At 36.5% G+C, this 21056-nt stretch overlaps 1 protein-coding gene and 1 long non-coding RNA gene across 2 annotated transcripts; both read left to right on the top strand.

The window, feature by feature from the left end:
* The first annotated feature begins 15748 nt into the window (after nucleotides 1-15748).
* LOC148765344 (uncharacterized) lies at nucleotides 15749-16779 on the top strand. The gene is made up of 2 exons (XR_016029923.1): nucleotides 15749-15908; nucleotides 16472-16779. It is a non-coding gene; the product is annotated as an uncharacterized LOC148765344 (long non-coding RNA).
* A 1014-nt stretch (nucleotides 16780-17793) lies between these two features.
* On the top strand, nucleotides 17794-19883 carry LOC105952543 (uncharacterized). The gene is made up of 2 exons (XM_088814486.1): nucleotides 17794-19080; nucleotides 19534-19883. The coding sequence occupies exons 1-2, from the start codon at nucleotides 18342-18344 to the stop codon at nucleotides 19611-19613; spliced, it is 819 nt and encodes a 272-aa protein (XP_088670612.1). The 5' UTR covers nucleotides 17794-18341; the 3' UTR covers nucleotides 19614-19883.
* Nucleotides 19884-21056: the final 1173 nt, after the last annotated feature.

The raw sequence follows: 21056 nt of genomic DNA, 5'->3' as shown, positions 1-21056 counted from the left end.
AATTAATATTTTTTTAATTGCGGTACTCGCATGATTTCACGCGAGTAGATTTTTTTTGTTTTTTATTCTTAAATGTTACAAAATTAAATTAAAAACAAAAAACAATAAAAAATTTCAACATTCAAATACAATAACAAAGTTCAACATACAAATAAAATAACAAAGTTCAACATACAAAAACATAAAAAAAAATGCCAAATCTACCTATGTCTAGTACTTAACGTCGTCCACAAAGCTAGTCGATCAGCGTAAAAATATTGTGAGGCCAGTAAATTGGGATCTGCGTAATACCTCCACTGAGAATGGAGGCGAGGTAGAGGACAGTAAACCGGTACTCGAAGGATCATGAAATGATAGTTATGTAACGAAATAGGAATAATATTTGATAACGCGGGATTCCCAACTAGAGGTAGATAAGTAAAATTACCGAACTCAGTGAATATTAGCACCATTGTGCTGTATCTCGCAGCAACCGCCAATCACATATCTATTGACATCCATTTGGTCCGTAGCGCAGGTCCGCTTTCATGACGGCATGTCAGAATATGATCAGCGACTGCATTACGACCCTCTTCATCTCCATCAAACATATCAGCATATAAATGATGGCGCTCCATAAACTCTGCACCCAAGTATGTTCTTACTTGTGGCCATCTTTCTTGACTTCCATAAATAATTTTGGCAATGCATCCGTACCCACTATTACCATCGACCCTCACATTAACATATGAGGCTACAGATTGTGCGAGAAACGAAGGAAGGAAGGAAAAGAAATTGACTCGTTCTCAGGCAGTTACAACCGATTCTTCCATAGATTTAGTACGTACGTCCACGACCACTGTTGGGAATCAGGCACGTGTACGAGCGGAAAACAAAATTTTTACGTGAATTAAACAATTTAAATCACATAACCACATGCACGATTCGTATTTAAACAATTAATTGCGTACCTTTGCGCTTCCAGCGAAAATTAAAAAACAACAATCATGCGTTATAATTTAATCGACACTTAATCAATTAGCATGCTCGTAGTAACATGAATTTCATATAAATACGAAAACACATATAAATTCACGAAAACATATTGCGAAAAAAAATACATATAATTAATCTAATTAAATTAAAAACCTAATCGAATATCGAATTCGAAAGTTTACCACTTGAAGCGTGAGGTAGGCGCAAGAATCGAAGCAAGACTGGCACGGAAACCAATCCGTACAGTCGGGAGCGGCAGCGGCGGAGCAACGGCGGCGGACGCGCTGGCGGCGGCAGCGCATGTGGATCACGCGCTGTCTTCGGGCGGCGCGTGAGGGGGCGTGTGACGTCGGCTTGGTGGCTACTTCTCGGTTCTTCGATTCTTTGATCTTCCTCTTCTCGGATTTCGCCTCGTATAGTTCTATCTACTAAATACATGGCACTAGACACACAAAAGTTAGAATAGATGGAAGAAAAGACAAGAGAAAAGGAACTACCATAAACCAATCGGCGCAAGAGGCCGATTCCGGCGACGAACGGCGGTGGTGGCGACGACCGTGGGTGAGTCTCGGCCCTGAGGTGTGAGATCCGAGCGGCTAGGGTTTTGTGATGTGTTGTGTGTTGTGCAAGAACTATAAATCATGTATTTATAGTGTCTTGTATAAAAGCCCTAACGGGCTTAAGTTGGACCGGGCCCAACAACTTAAGTTCGCTGGTTCTTTACTCGCTCGTTTCTCACAACACAATGATCGGAAAATTGTAACGATTACATTTTCGGAATCATTGTAATATCCTCGTCATTACGAGTGCCAGTTCTCGATTTCCAACTTTCTAAAAGTGGAAACCCTAATTCAGTGCACTTTCTAAATTTGGAAACTTCCCGATTTAGAAAGTTCACTGAGATGTTCGCCTATTCTTTTCCTTTTCTTATTCTCATTCATAATTCAAAATTACGAATGTTGGAATCAATCACATTGACTTCCAATCATGCAAAGATTAAACATTTTCATCTCTGACCGTTTATTCAAAGATCTCGAGTGCACGAGCAGTGTGACCCTAGATGGTTCAGGTGTAAGCTAGTCGTGGGTCCACAACTCTTTGTGGTTTAAACTCGTCCCTTAGAGTTACGATTAAGATGAAGCTCGTTTCACCTTAATCACCCAACAAATCAAGATTGGCGTCTAGCAACTACGCGTCACGATTCCCTAGATACAAATGAAGTACCTGCAAGAACCTTTTGATATAGTTAACGTACAGTACGATCCCTTCGATTCATATGTGTTAAGTGTATATTTTTACACTTTATCGTATCTTTTTATTTGAGCTTTTGGTGTGTTTTAACGATAATTGGTGCTTAAAAAGTTGATTTATTGTATTTTAGGTACAAATTGAAGAATTGGAAAAGTATGGGGTCAAAACTGCAATTTTGGAGAAAATATGGGCCAAAAGTGAAAAAATCAAAATTCTGAAGATTTAAAGATCGGACCCCCGTCCCAGTTTTAGTGCAAATTGCGGGACCCCCGTCCGAGACTCCGAAATTGCGCAGTAAAGGGATTTTAATTGCACAAGGAAACTGTCTTCTTCCCCAAGTTCTTCACCCTATATAAGACCAAGCCAAGCACACAATTGGGGATCTTTTTTTACGCAATTTCAAGAGCAACAAAGCAATAACGAAGGCGAAGAATTCGAAGACTTCAAGCATAGATTTATCGTCTATGATTTATTTTATTTGCGTTTTTCCTTTAATCATGAGTAGCTAATTTTCTTATTTCTAGGATTTTATTTGGAACCCTATGTGGGATTTATGAACTCAATTCTATGATTTTATGCAAGTTTTAATTCCGGATTATTTCTTCTACTTGTTTTATTAAGTGCATGAACTTGATCAACTTATGTGCTTTTATGTTATTGTTAATCGCATGAATCGGAAGATCGGGTTAATAATTAGAACTGTGGTAGAAGAGCCTTTGTGGTATTAACATAGGAATATAGTTAATCTCTAAGGTAGCCATTATTGAGATTTGTGCTTAATGCTGTGTTCTAGAATTAATTGCATAGGAATATAGTAATTGAATCTAGAGTATTAGAATTGTAATACACGCGGAAGCGGGTTATGATTATTTTAGCATCTCAGGTTAATAATCCGGGTTAATTGCTTGCATAATTGAAGGAATTGGGGGAATAATAATCACATAGGGGGAAGAATAAAATCCTAGGCTCGTTTACTCTGATAAATCTTCGTGTTTAATTTGCTTTCTTGCTTTGTCGTTTTAATTTGCTTTTTAATTTATTTTAGTTAATTCTCTCTAAAGTCGACTGTGTAGGGTGGGCTTGATAATAATTGGTAGAATTTCGCGTCTAGGATTAGATAATTAAATATTCCCTGTGGGTTCGATATCCGGACTTAATTGTCCACTATATTACTTGTACGATACGTGCACTTGCGTGTAGGTTTTCGACCAACAAGTTTTTGGCGCCGTTGCCGGGGAATATTTTAATTATTTATTTTATTCTAGCTCTAGATTTGAACAATTTTCACGATTCACCCATTTAATTTTCGTTTAGTTTTATTTTTTTTTAGGTACTGTGTATGCATAGAAGACTCGATCTTGCTAGAGAACCGTTTGATCCCGAAATCGAACGTACTTTTCGAGCGGCTAGGAGACTTCAACGCGAAAACAATATAATGGAGGACGAAGAACGCAGGGCTGCGGGCTATTTACTCGAGGCCAACGGAAACCAAGTCCAAGACCCACCCCCTCAACTTCCAGCACAGCCAGCAGCTAGGCCACGGGCACTTCAAGACTACATAATCCCGACTCATGACGGATTCCGCCCGAGCATCCAATATCCACCTATTGAAGCGCACAATTTTGAGATCAAGCAAGGCCTATTGGCGATGCTCCAAAATAACGGGCTATTTAGTGGATTGGCGGGTGAAGATCCCCATTTTCACATTGTCAATTTTCTAGATACCTGTAATTCCCACCGTCAAAACGGCGTTTCCCAAGAGGCGCTTCAATTAATTCTCTTCAAGCACTCTTTACAAGGAAGAGCTCGCCAGTGGTTGATGTCCCAAGCCCCCCACTCTATCTCATCGTGGCCTCAACTCCTCAACCTTTTCATGAAAGTCTATAGCTCACCCGAGAAGGACGAGAGAATCTGACGAGAAATTCATAATTTTGTCCAAGAGCAAGGCGAGCAATTATACAAGGCATGGGAGAGATTTAAAACTCTTTTGCGGCAATGTCCAACACATGGAGTCGAACAATGGCGGCAAATCCACATCTTCTACCAAGGGATTAACGAGAATGCACGAACGGTCTTAGATGCATCAACCGGGGGAAATTTTATGAGTCAATCGATACTGGATGCTTTCATCATGTTGGATCAAATTGCTCAAAATCGGTTTGCCAAGTCAAGCGACAGGACGGTTAGTGGAGCCAAGAAAGTTCCCGGAGTGTTGGAGTTAGATGCAATTACGGCCCTTCAAGCTCAAGTGACCAAAATTTCTCAACAAAATCAACTCCTTCTACAGCACATCAAATCAAATCCACCACAACAAGTCCAAGCCGTTGAATCTCCATGTTGTGAAATTTGCGGTGGAAATCACTACACGCTCCAATGTCAACAAGTTGTGGAATCGCTCAACTACGTCAATAACGCGCCTCGCCAATTCCAAAATCAAGGGTGGAGATCACAAGGGCAATATGGAGGAAATCAACAAGGCCAAGGATATCAAAGACCTCAAGGTCAATTCCAAAATCAAGCCCCTCCTCAACAAAGTTTTCAAGGCAACAATCCACCGGCTCAAAAATCAAGCACGGAGGAGATTTTGGCCCAATTCATGACCGCTACCCAAGCCTCGCTGCGGAATTTGGAGAATCAATTCGCTCAATTCGTTGTGAATCAAGAGAAACGTCCGGCGGGAGCATTGCCATCGAATACGGAAGATCCTCGAAAGCAAAAGTTCGAGACGTGCCAAGCTATCGATTTCAAGATCGAGAAAAAAGAAGAAAGTCAAGTCAAGCCGCAAGTCACTGTAGCCGAATGGGTCGAACCAATCCCATATCCACAAAGATTGCTAACGAAAAAGATCGAGGTCGAGACTTGCCAAGCAGTCACCTTGAAGAACGGTAAGCAATTGGAAGAAGCCCCACGAAAAGAGAAGCGGAACACGGTAATCGAGAAGCCAAAAGTGAATGAGGAAAAAGAATCAACTCATGAAGAGTCACCATCAACGGTGCCTTCACAAGTCCCTCCAATTCCTTATCCTCAAAAGTTTATAAAGAAGAAGCTCGACACCGAATATCAAAGATTTTTGGACAAGTTGAAGGAAATTCGCATAAATACTCCTTTCATTGAAGCACTTCAAAAGATGCCAAAGTGGGTGAAGTTCCTCAAGGACCTCGTGAAGAAAAGTAAGAAATTGCAAGGGAACGAGATGATCCAACTCACGGAGCAAATGAGTGCAATTCTTACTCGGCCTCTTCCACAAAAACTCGGCGATCCAGGTAAGTTTACTATTCCTTGTACTATAGGAGGTAAAAATTTTAGATCGCTCATTGATTTAGGTGCTAGCATTAATCTTATGCCGTACTCTACTTTTAAAAATCTTGGGTTAGGAGAAATTGAACCGACGGCTATAACTCTTCAATTAGCCGATAGATCTTTAGTCTACCCAAAAGGTATTTTAGAGAATGTGCTAGTGAAAGTCAATAAATTTATCTTCCCTGTCGATTTCGTTATACTTGATATACATGAGGATAGGGAGATACCTCTTATCGTAGGGAGACCGTTTTTAGCCACGTCGAAAACGCTAATTGATTGTGCTAGTGGTGATCTTACAATGACTGTTCATGATCAAACAATCAAATTCAATGTTTTTAGCGCTAATAAAAATCCATGTGATAATAATGATTGTTTTGCTATTGAGCTTATGGATTTTACAATTCATGAAAAGTTTGATGTTTCGAACTTGGACAATGGGAAAGTATCTTTGAGTGCAGGGGATGATGGCAGAAACGGGAATCGGACGGAGCAAGTTTGCTTTGTGGACTCAATTTTAACTCCTCCGAGAGAAAGTCATACGAGTCGAGGTCAAAACGATGATGAGAATGCAAGGAAGATGTTGCCACCCAAAGACTCGAGCAAGTCACGAGAGAAAGATGAGTCAAGCTATTGTGGTCGTAAGGAGAAAATCAAAAAGGGATTGCACAAAGGACAATTGGTGTTATTGTGCAAATCCCGTCTTTGGTTATTTCCAAGGAAGCGCAAATCAAAGTGGTCGCGGCCGTTTATTGTCCAAGAAATTCTTCCTCACGAGGTGGTCAAAATAAATGAGCGTGATTCAAATCGTACGTTCAACGTGAAGCGGAGCCGGCTCAAACCGTATTGGGAAGCGAGTAAAGCATGCCAAGTGACCTCGGTCACTTTTGCTTGAAGAGAAAGAAGCAACGTCCGGCTGAAGACTTTAAACTTAGCGCTTCTCGGGAGGCAACCCGAGTTTTATTGTTTTTCGTATTTTTCTTTAATTTTTCGTTTCGTTTTTAATATCATAAGCATGCATTCTAATTTATTATTTGAATTTTACTTTTCAGGGTCGAAAATGTGATCGAGGGTCGAGTCGGTCGTCCGCGGAAAAAAAAAAAAAAAAAATTTGTGCAGCACTGTATTTGGGACGGCCGTCCCAAAATATACCTTAAAAATGGGACGGTCGTCCCACAACCAGAAGGGAATCAGTAGCCTTGGACGGCCGTCCGAGTTTTAGCCTTAAAACCGGGACGGCCGTCCCCAAACCAGTGACGGCAGACCAATTCTCGGACGGCCGTCCGAGAATTAGGCAAAAACGTGGGACGGCCGTCCGACCTCAATAGGGGGCGTTTAAATTTTCAAAATTAGATTTTCTCCCCCATTATTTCTTAAACCCTCCTCTTTCGTTCTCTCTACCTCCCACACACGAATTTTCGAATTTTTGAATTTCTCGTCCAAAAATTCCTCAATTTCACACACATAATTCACTCACGCACTCTCCAATTCTTATTTTGTGTTGGTATTGACAGGGAGGCTTGAGAATCGAACCAAATTCTTCAAAATCTACTCTTTCAAGGCACGTCCACAAGGTGTTCGACAATTTGCCTCAACCAAATTTGGAGGTCGATTCTTGTCCAATTCTTACCGCATCAATTCCAAACGTTCTCCCAACTATGTCGTCCAACAAAAGAGCATGAGCGTGAGAGAGCGAGGGAGGAGCACCTTACTTACACCGGCTACGACTAAATCAGGTGTTTTCTATCCTTAAACTTTGTGCTAATTTCGTTGAGGGCAACGAAAATTTTAAGTTTGGGGGTGAAAAACATGTTATTTTGTGCTTATTTGTTTTAGTTTGCATGCATTTTAGTCGTTTTTATTGTTTTTCTCGTTTTTCCGGAATATAAAAAAAAAAAAAAAAAAAAAAAAAAAAAATTGCTTGAGTCGAATGCATCAATGATTTATGATGATGAGAGATGATCAATGTTTGATGATGAGATTGCTTGTTTTGTGTGATAAGGATTTGATGTTTGTTTAGCTTTCGATTCAACGGGACTTAGAAGCGAATTATTGCTAGGAATCACATTTTGTGCATTGATTTGGTTGAATATTTTGTATTTTAAATTTGGAATTAATTTGTGCTAGATCATGCTATGTTCGGTTTTAGAACTCACCTTAGGAAATTTATGATACGAAGTATTGAGTAGTGAGTGATTTGGGATATGATTTGGGCCTTCTTTGAACCGTTTGAGCCTTTCAAGCCGACCTTTTTATCGAAATTATCCTTAGAACCTTGATTTGAGCCTCGGAGAAAATGTGTTCTTTCTTTTAGCCAATGTGTAAGGTAGAATAGGTGGAGATTCTTGAAAATTACCCCTTGGAGTTCAGTCAAAAAAAATTTATAAGGTCCTTCTTCTTCTTCGAATAAAAAAAAAAAAGAAAAAAAAAAAGAAAAGAGAACAAAAAAAAAGAGATAAATATATATGCTTCTATATATATATATATATATATATATATATATATATATATATATATATATATATATATATATATATATATATATATATATATATATATATATATATATATATATATATATATATATATATATATATATATATATATATATATATATATATATATATATATATATATATATATATATAAAAGAAAAAAAAATGAAAAAAAAAATAAAAAAAGAAGAAGAAGAAGAGACTAGAAGGGAGAAATAAGGACTAGTTGTTGAATTATTTTTGAAAACTCGATCCATTGCCTCAAAAGCAAAAGTGGAGACTTTTGAACTTTTGAAAATCGAGTTTATTAAAGTCCGTAGAGGTGAATTTATTGTTTCAAACGCCTATCTTTCAAATTTTGGCGTAATCACCTAAATTCAAGAAGAATAGCCACATATACCCATATTTCCTACCTCGAACCAAAGAGCCTAACAATTGAAAGCCACAAAGCCCCAATGATCCCAATAGCTTAATGTTCGATATTAGTAGAGTAGAATAATTTGGTGAGTATTTGGAGTCAAGCATATGCATGTAAGTATAAATTCTTTCTATCTTTAATTTGCAAATATTGGATGCTTGAAGCAATTGTATGAATTGTGGTTTTTGGTAATGGTGAGTGACTAAGTGTTGTTGAATTTTGAGCTTGCGAATGCCTAAGAATTGTCATTATAATTACAAGTTCTGAAAACGTGAAGTTGATCATTGATCTATGTGATGAGATGTTATAGTTGAGTTATTTGCTTATTGGTAGATTTTGCTTGAGGACAAGCAAAAGTTCAAGTTTGGGGGTGTGTTAAGTGTATATTTTTACACTTTATCGTATCTTTTTATTTGAGCTTTTGGTGTGTTTTAACGATAATTGGTGCTTAAAAAGTTGATTTATTGTATTTTAGGTACAAATTGAAGAATTGGAAAAGTATGGGGTCAAAACTGCAATTTTGGAGAAAATATGGGCCAAAAGTGAAAAAACCAAAATTCTGAAGATTTAAAGCTCGGACCCCCGTCCCAGTTTTAGTGCAAATTGTGGGACCCCCGTCCGAGACTCCGAAATTGCGCAGTAAAGGGATTTTAATTGCACAAGGAAACTGTCTTCTTCCCCAAGTTCTTCACCCTATATAAGACCAAGCCAAGCACACAATTGGGGATCTTTTTTTACGCAATTTCAAGAGCAACAAAGCAATAACGAAGGCGAAGAATTCGAAGACTTCAAGCATAGATTTATCGTCTGTGATTTATTTTATTTGCGTTTTTCCTTTAATCATGAGTAGCTAATTTTCTTATTTCTAGGATTTTATTTGGAACCCTATGTGGGATTTATGAACTCAATTCTATGATTTTATGCAAGTTTTAATTCCGGATTATTTCTTCTACTTGTTTTATTAAGTGCATGAACTTGATCAACTTATGTGCTTTTATGTTATTGTTAATCGCATGAATCGGAAGATCGGGTTAATAATTAGAACTGTGGTAGAAGAGCCTTTGTGGTATTAACATAGGAATATAGTTAATCTCTAAGGTAGCCATTATTGAGATTTGTGCTTAATGATGTGTTCTAGAATTAATTGCATAGGAATATAGTAATTGAATCTAGAGTATTAGAATTGTAATACACGCGGAAACGGGTTATGATTATTTTAGCATCTCTGGTTAATAATCCGGGTTAATTGCTTGCATAATTGAAGGAATTGGGGGAATAATAATCACATAGGGGGAAGAATAAAATCCTAGGCTCGTTTACTCTGATAAATCTTCGTGTTTAATTTGCTTTCTTGCTTTGTCGTTTCAATTTGTTTTTTAATTTATTTTAGTTAATTCTCTCTAAAGTCGACTGTGTAGGGTGGGCTTGATAATAATTGGTAGAATTTCGCGTCTATGATTAGATAATTAAATATTCCCTGTGGGTTCGATATCCGGACTTAATTGTCCACTATATTACTTGTACGATACGTGCACTTGCGTGTAGATTTTCGACCAACAATATGTCCCGATCGAACAAGAGGCATTGGTTCATCGAGACCTCTTTAGTAGTTCAATAACTGTGTGATCGTTCTAAGTGTTGTAATCGGTACGTGCATGACTTAGAGAATCGAATTCTCTAATCATCACTTAGTCAGCTCTGGCCAGAGACTTAGAGATTACAAAATATGAGAACACACATGACATCCAAGACTATTCTAGCGATCGAATCCCCGACTACAATGCACAAACCTCCCACTAGATTTCGGACTACACGAACACTGACCCTTGGGGCGGTCCTCGGAAGAACTCAGGGACAGGTCACGATACAGCTGGTCCTCTAGTGAAGTCACGGTGATGTCTAGATCATAAGGACTAATGGTGTACAATTATACCATAGATATCTCTACTCGATTATTGAGCACCACTAAAAGATTTCTAGGGTGAGGGAGTTCAGTGAACTCGTCAACTTACGAGCACCCACTAAGTGCTAGTCTCTTAATGGGAAATACCGATATCCTCATTGGTGGCGTAACCCTTCGACTAGGAACACATTTAACAGTTATAATACTAAGTGCTAGTACTTGTAATAACTGTAAGGACTATATGTATGTTAGAGACAAAGGGACAAAGATATAGAATGCCAATGTGTTTTTATCATAAATACGAAAAATGATTATTTATTACAAGAATAAATGGAAAGACCACAGCCATAAGATGGCTTGTTGGTCACCTACTCTAACAATATCCCACTTGACCTAAAGCCAACTATCCATAAATCGCTATCCCATCGACACTCGATGTTTCTCGTGGACCGACCTTGGTAAAGGCTTCGTGAAGGGGTGTGCAACGTTCTCTTCCGAGGTGACTCGTTCTACTTTAACTTCACCTCTATCAATGATCTCTCGGATCACATGATACTTCATCAGAATATGCTTGGACTTCTGATGAGATCTCGGCTCTTTAGCTTGCGACGGCTCCGGTGTTATCACAGTACAATGGTACTGGATCATTAGCATTAGGAACGACACCCAACTCTTAGATGAACTTCCTTATCCAATTCCATTCTTTTGCAGCTTCGGACGCTGCAATGTATTCAACTTCGGTAGTGGAATCGGCCGTCGTGATTTTCTTGGAACTCTTACAACACACGGCACCACTATTAAGCGTGATTATAAATCCCGAGTTCGACTTTGAGTCATCCACATCCGATTGAAAACTTGAGTCGGTAAGCCCTCTAATTTCAACTCGGCACCCCCATAGACCAAAAATATATCCTTAGTCCTTCGTCAGTATTTAAGGATATCTTTTACAGCCTTCTAGTGAGCTGGACCGGGGTTAGACTGATATCGGCTTGTGACACTCACAGCATACGCGATATCGGGTCTAGTACATAGCATGACATACATTATGCTTCCTATGGCAGAAGCATAAGGCGTCATTTTCATCTCCTCGATTTCACTAGGTGTTTGAGGACACATGGATTTCGAGAGACGAACCCCATGGGACATTGGCAAGATTCTCTTCTTGGATTCTTCCATGCTAAACCATTTCATAACGGTGTCTATTTACAGGCTTTGGGATAAGTCAAACATCTTTCTTGCTCTATCTCTATAGATCCGTATTCCTAATACGTAAGGTGCTTCTCCCAAATCCTTCATTGAGAAACGTGTGGACAACCATGCTTTCGTTTGTTGCAACATTCCTACGTCATTCTCAATGAGTAGAATGTCATCAACATAAAGCACCAAAAATATCACTGGCCTCCCACTAACTTTCTTGTATACACAAGGTTCCTCCGGGTTCTTCTCAAAATTAAAATCTTTGATAAGTCGAACCTAATGTTCCAACTACGGGATGCGTGTTTCAATCCATAAATGGATCGCTGGAGTTTGCAAACCTTTTGCTCACTTCCAGAAGATATGAAGCCTTCTGGCTGCGCCATGTAAATTTCTTCCTCAATGTCTCCATTAAGGAAAGCGGTCTTCACATCCATTTGCCATATCTCGTAGTCGCACCATGCAACTATGGCCAGCAAAATCCTAATGGACTTCAGCATCGCGACTGGTGAAAAGGTTTCCTCATAGTCAACACCTTGCCTTTGAGTATATCATTTCGCTACGTTGATTGCTTTCAAAATTAAAAAAAAATTACTATAGAACATATTACAACCAAAAAAATATAAATTAATATACCTTATCCATTTTCAAACACATGTGAATGGCACGTGCACCATTTAGGCAAGAATTTGTCAACAGATGGCCATTTTTTCGATCGGTAGTCCAAATAATAGAATTCGGGGCATCGTGCAATTTCTTTTAGCTTTTGTAGTAAGCTGTAAAATACTTCAAATACCGTTTATTCGCAGCAAATGTTAAAAATATTTTCTCCAATGCACACCAATTATTAAATTATGTAGTCGACGCTAGTTCAATTATTTTAGAGAAAACCAATATTGCCTCTTCGAAAATAGAAAAGTATAAGGAAATTAATTAAGTATATATAGTTTGTGTTATGTATGGATTATCTAAAATTATTTTAACAAGATTTAAAATTGAAAAGGAAAAATCCTTGCTAAATCATATATTTTTTATTTTCTAAACACATGTTTATTAATTATTAGATTATATATTACAAAATATATACTCGTTTAATTATTATTTCATAAATACTACATGGCCTCCTAAAAAAATGGGGTGGGGGGAATGTCAATACATTAGAAAGTCTTGGAATAGTTTTCCCCCTTCTTATCACATTCCTTTGCTTTTGCAGATCAGCATCAAAATAATTGCATTTCTCTTTCGAAGTTTCTTCAAACTTCTAAATTCATTTATCACTTGCTAATTCGTTATATAATGTGGAAGGGACCGCTGCTTTCTGTTACTAATCTTAAATGCTCTGGTTGTTGAAGAAAAATCAATCCATCGTTCACCGTGCAAAATACAGTAAGATAAAAATTACTATTTCAACACCAAAGAAATTCAAATCAATCAAAGATGTATTATTAACATAACAAACACAAAAAAATAACGAAGAAACAAACTACTTACCAGGTACATTATAAGATTACTGATACTCTCACATTCAGGTGAACTCTAAATAACTTTGTTTCTTCTCTTTAATACACTAGAGAAAGCTTGCCGCCTCTAAAAAACCATCTCCACAAACTTGTTGATGAGCCTTGAAACAACATAAAGCTAACTCAATGTGAGTAAACATATTTGCTATCCGTTAACAAAGAGTTGCATACAACAAATTATAATTAAGAAAATCTGAATAAGCGAATATTTAAAAATATTATTACTCATATATGTTATGAATTTTCTATCATATATGGTAAATAAGGATTAATTACCATGACAATATGTATATTATTATTATTAACAGACATTGTTAATTGTTAACATCTACAATTACCTAGCGACGTTAGGTCCAACTTTTGGCTAAAGTTCTTCGAAAGTATTACTAAAATAATACACAGGGTTGACATCCTTGCAACCATATCTATTATTATCACTTAGTGAAGATGAAATAAACATCCAAGATTAGTGGAAAATGAGTTTCAATTAATATCATCCATGAACCTAGATCTTAATAATTATAACTCCAATTTTATTATATTATAAAAGATCGAAAAATTAAGGTGGTCATGAAACGCAACAACATAATAGTGGAAACATAAAAAGTACCAAAATATTAGATGGCAATTAATGGTAATACATGTCATAACTCATCAGGCTATTATTGTTGATTCTAACTGAATTTATTTTTGTCCAAAAGAAATAGCAATACCTATTTAGAAAAAAAAATATCATGAACATGTATTTGAAGTATATGGAAAAAACTGTGATGATAATAACAAACGACTTTTGCAACGAAAGAATGAAATTTAAAGTAGGTTTGCTCTATTTTTTTAAACTACGTGATATGCAAACGCTATCACCAACATATTTATAGACAACATTATTTCAAAAGAAGTAAATAGTCGTAACTTTAAAACACCATCTCATAAGAGGAACAAATGATAAGTACTGCTATGCATATTATTAGTTCTATTTATAGAAAAATCTCATTTCTTTCGTTTGTAAGTACATATCAAAAGAATGCATATTTGAGCCAAAAGGATGCACCACTTTTTCTTCAACATATGTAAACATCATATCCTGCAACAGTAAGGCAAATTTCATCAAATCCATATCAATATTTTCGTTATGTTCTATTTAAAAAATTGAATCTCGGTGAATTCATTTTAACCCCCAAAAATTGAGAAATGTGAAAAATTATTTCAGCACCTCCAAGTACGGATATTGAAGTAAGCAAGAAAATATTGATTTTCCAATAGTACTACAACAAATATTTCTATGACGCCAAACAATATTCGCATTCAAAATAGAGCAGAATAATGGGCATAAACTAGATTTATCATAGGAGATTACCATATTGGGAGTCTCTTATCTTCAAACTCTTTCGGTTTTTCATAAATCAAAACAAAGCAGGCAGTGCAAATAAATTGATTTTGAAATAAAGAACTGAAAATAACTAATACATCAAAAAAAGAGATGGAGAGACAGGATAGGCCGAAATAAAAGCAGTTCCAACATAAAGTAGTAGCGCAAGTTAACAACGTTGAGGAGATGAAGATGCCAACGGTTTCTTGAGATGGATTGTGCGAGTTACAAATCGTGGGAAAGAAGAGCTCGAAAGGGTTATAGGAGAAGTTTTTAAATCAATGAGAGCGTGGGTGGTTATCCTGTGAGTTTTTCGAATTTTTAGAACGGATAAATCGTGCTTGACAGTTTTCAATTTCTAGTATACAATGTTCAATTTACCGAAAATAACCCTAGGGTTACAAATATTTCACAAAAATAAGATTAGGATTTCGGGGCAAAACCTTTCTTTTATATATAAAGATATCCCTCTGTATCTATCCAAACCATCCAACCAAAAGAGCTCTAAAAGTATAGTCAACTACAACAATGTTAATTGTTTTAGCTTTTTATTTTATTTTTTGTCTTTGTTCACGGGTCAGTATACTAATATTACTTTATTACACATTATTTAAAGTGTAATAAAGTGATTTTGTTGTGTTAATATTATTATACTAGATAGAAATATAGCAATATTACTGTGTTAAACAATAATGTAATTAAGTTTAATAACTACCACAATAATATTACTCCTTTTATCAGTGCCAAAAATGCTTTGAAAAACAAATGAAATAAGTCAAAGTCGCCGGAGACCAGCGTTAATAGCCGTTGAAAAAAAAGGCATAAAGAAAAAAAAGTCACAAATATTAAAATAAAGTCAACGCCAACTAGCGGACAACGGTGGCTAACAGTCGGTCAACGACGGCGGCGGACAAAATTAGAGTCAAAATTGGGCCAGGGGTCAAAATGAATAATTGGTGAAATTAGGGTCAAATTATGGTTAAATAAATGAAATTAGAGGATATTAAAATGTGAGGCGGTATTAAAGTTGTGTACACACTTCTAGACTTTTTCTAGACTTTTTTGTAAAAGAGATTTAGAGGTTGACCTATATTGGAATAAGTCACAAGAGCTTATTTGTAATGGCCTTTTTTTTATAACCAAAAAATAAAAAAAATCCAAAGTTGAAATTGGAAAATCTAAAAATTGTCACGTGCATGTTTGGAAAATTTGTTTGAACTATGACCAGATAATTCAGACCCGTAAATCAAACCGGGTGGTTCATAACCCGACCCAATCATTTCATACACGAAAAAGGAACAACTGAGCACCCACGCGTCAGATGAATTCGCCTGCGTGGATAGTACGTAGCTCATTAATAATGTCTGATCCTTGGCCTTACACATTATTATTTAACTTGAAAATTTCTCTCATTGTTCTCATTATTACATTCCAAAAGCATAAGAAAGAGCGGTTTCACTTTTGCATGCGAAGGCTAAATTAGACGGTAAGCTTTATTTTTAATGTTTTTTACATCTCATTTATCGTTTCTTGTTGACTGTTTTTTCTTTGATTTGTCTTGGGTCATTATTCATGTGTTCAAGTTGTACATTTGATTTTTTTTAAGGAAGATGTTTATTTTTGTTTCTGGTTTGTAAGAAAATCACCCAAGTCTTTCCCCCTTTTTCAAGGGTTGTTGAGGTTTCTCTTTGATTTTTAGACTTTTATTTTTCCTTTTCAATTTTCAAGAAATTATTACATTTTTCTTTAGGTGTTTTTCATGAGAGTTTAAGGTAAATTTGATGTTTAATTGAGGTCCGAGACGACCGATATGGTACTGCCCAACCAACGTTGGATTTCCGGGATGATAAATGTTCGATTGAAACATATATAGAGATACACTATACATAGTATATATGATGGAACTAGATTTGTTTTTTTTTCTTTTTTTTTTTTACTTTTACAATGTAGGGGAATTTAAATTTGGAATACATTATTTATATGTGATCATGGTTTGTTGGAATTCGTTATAGTTGCCGGAATGAAAATTTCTGATCTTAAATGTTTTAGATCGGAAATGTGTGTGAGTGTGTGTGTTTTTTGTGGTGGCGGAAATGGCAAATAGTTGTGCGGCGGATACTTTTATGTTTCGAAGCGGCGGATACTTTTAATTAGTTTTCGAAGCGGCGAGTTTTCGAGAATGAAAACCTACTAGGGTTTCTACTTTGCAAATTAGACCCATAAATTTAGGATTTCTTTTTAGAATAAAGAGATATTTTCGGAATTTGTATTTTTGCCCCTAAATTTATATTTTTTGCATTTTCAGACCATTTTTCCCCTTTTTAAAGAGATTGTTGGAATACGATTTTTTGGAGTTGTAATACTTGGTTTTTTTTTAATTGTCTCTTTAGCCATAAAATATTTTCCCATATTACGTGTCACCTTGGACTTTTAAGGCTGAGTTATTTTCATTTTACCTATTTTGTCCTTTATCACTTATGAGGATTAATGTGAAAAAAAAAAGATAATTTCTTAATACGCGTAAATGGCAATTTTGGGATTTTCTATTAGAATGAATGTCTTTTATTATAATTATTGCATATATCTTAAACGACACTTAATGAAGAACAAAAGGCCCGTATAATATTTTGTATATTTTTCTACTCTAATTTCAAAATTAGTTACTTACTGTAAAAACTATAATGCTTAGTATTTTTTGTTATAAATCCGTTCTCTTTTCGTCCTATATGATAGCTTCCATTTTTTTTTTCTTTTTTTGTATAGAAAGATGATTATATGAATTAGGAAAATAAAGTTAGGAGAATTTTTTTACAGATAAAGTAAATAGCATATCTATCTACTCGGTAAGGAATAAGGATGTTGCAATAATACTCTTTTGCCACTGAAATTAGTTATGTAATTAAGGCCTCGTTTGGTTTGGGTATTAGGCTATTAGCCCCGATTAACTAAGTATTAACTAAATAACTGGACATTCTTCGATATATGGTGAACCCAATAATTTTCCGAGTAGCTAGACTCATAAATATTATTTTATCATAGCTTATCGTGTCCTCATGGTTAAATAATACAATTGGGTTTTTATTTGTGTACTTAACTTTATCTTAAGTAATCTTAATATGTTGTCTTGAAATTCGAATATATTTATGTAATGATTCTAACATAGTGTTCTTGTATTATGTTATCAGGCACATCTGAGCTACATACACAAAAAAATCCAATTTCACTGTTCAAAATGAAGAGGAAAGATTTATTCCCCGACACAAGAACAACTTATAAGCTCAAGACATAGTTCACTCAAACAAATCAATCATCACAAAACAACATCGGGTTCGAATCATCTTCCATCTCAAACCGACCTGATAATAATAATAATAATAATCATCAACAACAAAATTCCACTACAGAAGTTGATCCATCGATAAAGAAAACCAAAGAGGATATTGCAAGATTCTTCTTCGAAAACGGGTTCGATTTCCATTCAGTAAGTTCCCCAAGTTTCCATAACATGATGGGTCCTAGAAAGTGCCACATCCCCACACTCGATGAGCTAAAAGGGCCGTTATTTCAAGATGCGTTAAAAGAAGTGACTAAATATATCGACGAGGCTAGAAATTCGTGGGAGCACACAGGATGCACTATCTTGCTCGATGAATGGAAGGGTGAAACGGGAAGGGATTTCGTCAATGTTTTAGTTGACTCACCGAGAGAAACCGTTTATCTCAGTACGTACGATATTTCCGATTATATTGGGAAAATTGATGAAATGAAAATGCTATTCGACAAAGTGTTGAGTGAAGTTGGGATCGAGAATGTGGTTCAAGTTATTACATCCTCGAACTCTATTTTTACCAAGGAAGTGGCGAATGAATTGTCGGAGAAATACCGATAAATATTTTGGTCGGTGAGCGAGTCTTTCTGCATGCAACTCATGCTGGAGAAATTGTTGGAAATCGACGTCATCAAAGAAATCCTGGAGAAGGCGAAAATATTTACGAGGTTTATTTACGGAAACCCTAACGCGCTCAAGTATCTCAAGGAGAAAACGGACGGTCGTGGTTTATTTCAGCAGTGTTCGAAGATCAAGTCAACGCAGCCTTTCTTAACCCTCGAGAATATCGTCTTGGAGAAAAAAATATTGACCAAAATGTTTCGCTCTCCCATTTTCTTGGCAGACGAGGGTTGGGAAGAAGTATTTGATTTGGTGAGTGATGAATCTTTTTGGAAGGGGGCATCGGATGTACTCAAAGTAGCTATACCTCTTGTGCGCGTAATACAATGGATGACGGGGAATTATAATAAGGAGCAAATGGGATATATATACGAAACGATGGATCAAGCGAAGGAGACTATTAAACAAGGGTTCAAAAAGAATAAACCACAATACACAAGGTTTTGGAAAGTGATAGACGAGATTTGGAACGGTGTACTCTACACCCCGATTCACGCGGCGGGTTACTATTTGAACCCGAATATTTTCTACACGGGTGATATGTTTATCGACCCTGAAGTTGCAACAGGTTTGCTGTGTTGTGTTGTACGGACTACTCGGGATCCGCGGGTCCAGGATCGGGTCACTATGCAGATCGAGACGTACCAGAATGCTAAGGGTGCGTTTGGCTTGGGATGGCCGGAGGACCAGAGATCGAATACTTCTCCAGGTTCGATTAATTTTTCTTTTAACTATATATTACAATTTTTTAACTAAAATGTCATTTTGCTTTTATTTATACCGTTTTTACTTCAAATTTTCATTCATGTATGCATATCTCTCTCTCGACATGCACCTAACACGTACCCGACATGCACCCGACATTCACTCGACATTCACTCGACATGCAACCCAACATGCACTCGACATTCACTCAACATGCACGCGACATTCACTCGACATGCACTTGACATACACTCGACACGCAATCTCAATCTAATTGGTTTAAGTTGAATTAGAAAGCAAACTTAACGGACTACAATTTTTTTGTTTTGAGTTTTGCGTAATTGAGACAGAAAAAGGGTCAAAGTCACATTTGAAATAAAAAACGGTATCATAAAATATAAACGACATTGAGCGCGGTGATTCTATTTATTTATCATTGTTAATTTTTAAATTGCAGCAAAATGGTGGTTGAAATATGGGGGTGAATGTCGAGAGCTACAAAAGCTGGCGCTTCGAATACTGAGCCAAACATGTTAGGGTGCATTGAAATTTCAGCTAAAGAGAGTTTCGGTGGAGAAACTTCTTGATACGATAATAAGTCGAAGAGAAAAGAAGAGGTTAGCTCATGCTGTTTTTGTTGAATATAATATGCAACTGCAGAATTTTGAATCTAGTAAGGTGGGGTATATGGGACCCGATGAAATCGAACCGTTGGATGATTGGGTAGTTCATAAAGGACCAAATGATGAGGCCCTAAACTCGGGAGGGCCGTCGAATTTTCATCGAAAAGTGGAGCGTGTATGAGCTAATATAATGATTTTTGTTGTCCAAGAACTTCGACGCATTTGCCTCAACGTTTTTTGTTTATATGAAAGAAATATAACATGTGATTCGACTATGGAAACACGTTAGGCATTGCTTTCAATAGGCCCAACTCCACGATATGCCGATATCACTTCTGGTTCTGCTCCGGATGGTAATATATCTCGTAAACATCTCAAAGTCCATGCATAAGTGTCCTCATCTTCACTTGACATAAAATCAACAACAATAGTGAAGTTTATTCCCACCGGAGTAACCTCAATAATTTCCAAAAGAGGCATTTCATATCTACATTAAGGTAATTATAATTTTATCAACTCGTAAATATAATATAATAAATCAAAATTTACATTTAAATAAATATTACTTGTTAGTCTTGTAAGTGCAATCCATCAGTATAACGTGTGGAAATAATTGCAAAAGTTGGATTGAATGGGGTGCACGAACATAACGTTTGCACATTATCGCCAACTGAGTTTGTTTGATGTCATTTGCTATATCCACTTTCACTAAGTTTGTGCCACAGATGTTGCACAACTTTTTTTCCTTTCATTTCCCCTCGTCTAATTTTTGCAGATTCATTGTACACATCCCTCAAGGCCGCAAACGTATTCGGATTAGTCTGTCTCAAGTGATGCAAAATTTCATTCGCCTTAACATGACTGTTTTTCAATAACTTTGTCACTTCTTGTTGCTCTTGAGTCAAGCGACTTAACGAACGTAGTCCTTGTGGATATTTATGAGGATTATGATTATGATTTCCATCTTTGATGGTAAGACGCCAAAATCCATCACGGCCCTCTTTACCCCATAGCGCAAAAGGACACATGTACTTCATTGAACAAGACTTTCGGCTTGTTACGACACCGACATTTTGTCCTCGTCCTTTATAGGCCCTTTTACATGACATATATTGCATGCGTTCGTGGAAAGACTGACGTCTAATCTCATGACCATGACTAACGGCCATGTTCATCGTCCACTCAACCAATGCATCTTTAATCTCAAATGCAATAGATATTATGAAAAATTAACTGAAATCATGTAATTCGAATGTTTCCGTATCTTCATCAACATTTATGTATACTTCTTTTTTTCAAATAAATATAGTAAGCAAAATTTATATTATAAAACAAAAACAAAAATAGAGCTCGCGTG

This window comes from Erythranthe guttata, chromosome 14, assembly GCF_056151865.1.
Source record: "Erythranthe guttata isolate IM_541 chromosome 14, IM_541, whole genome shotgun sequence".
NCBI lineage: Eukaryota > Viridiplantae > Streptophyta > Magnoliopsida > Lamiales > Phrymaceae > Erythranthe > Erythranthe guttata.
This window is presented reverse-complemented; position numbering and strand designations above follow the sequence as displayed.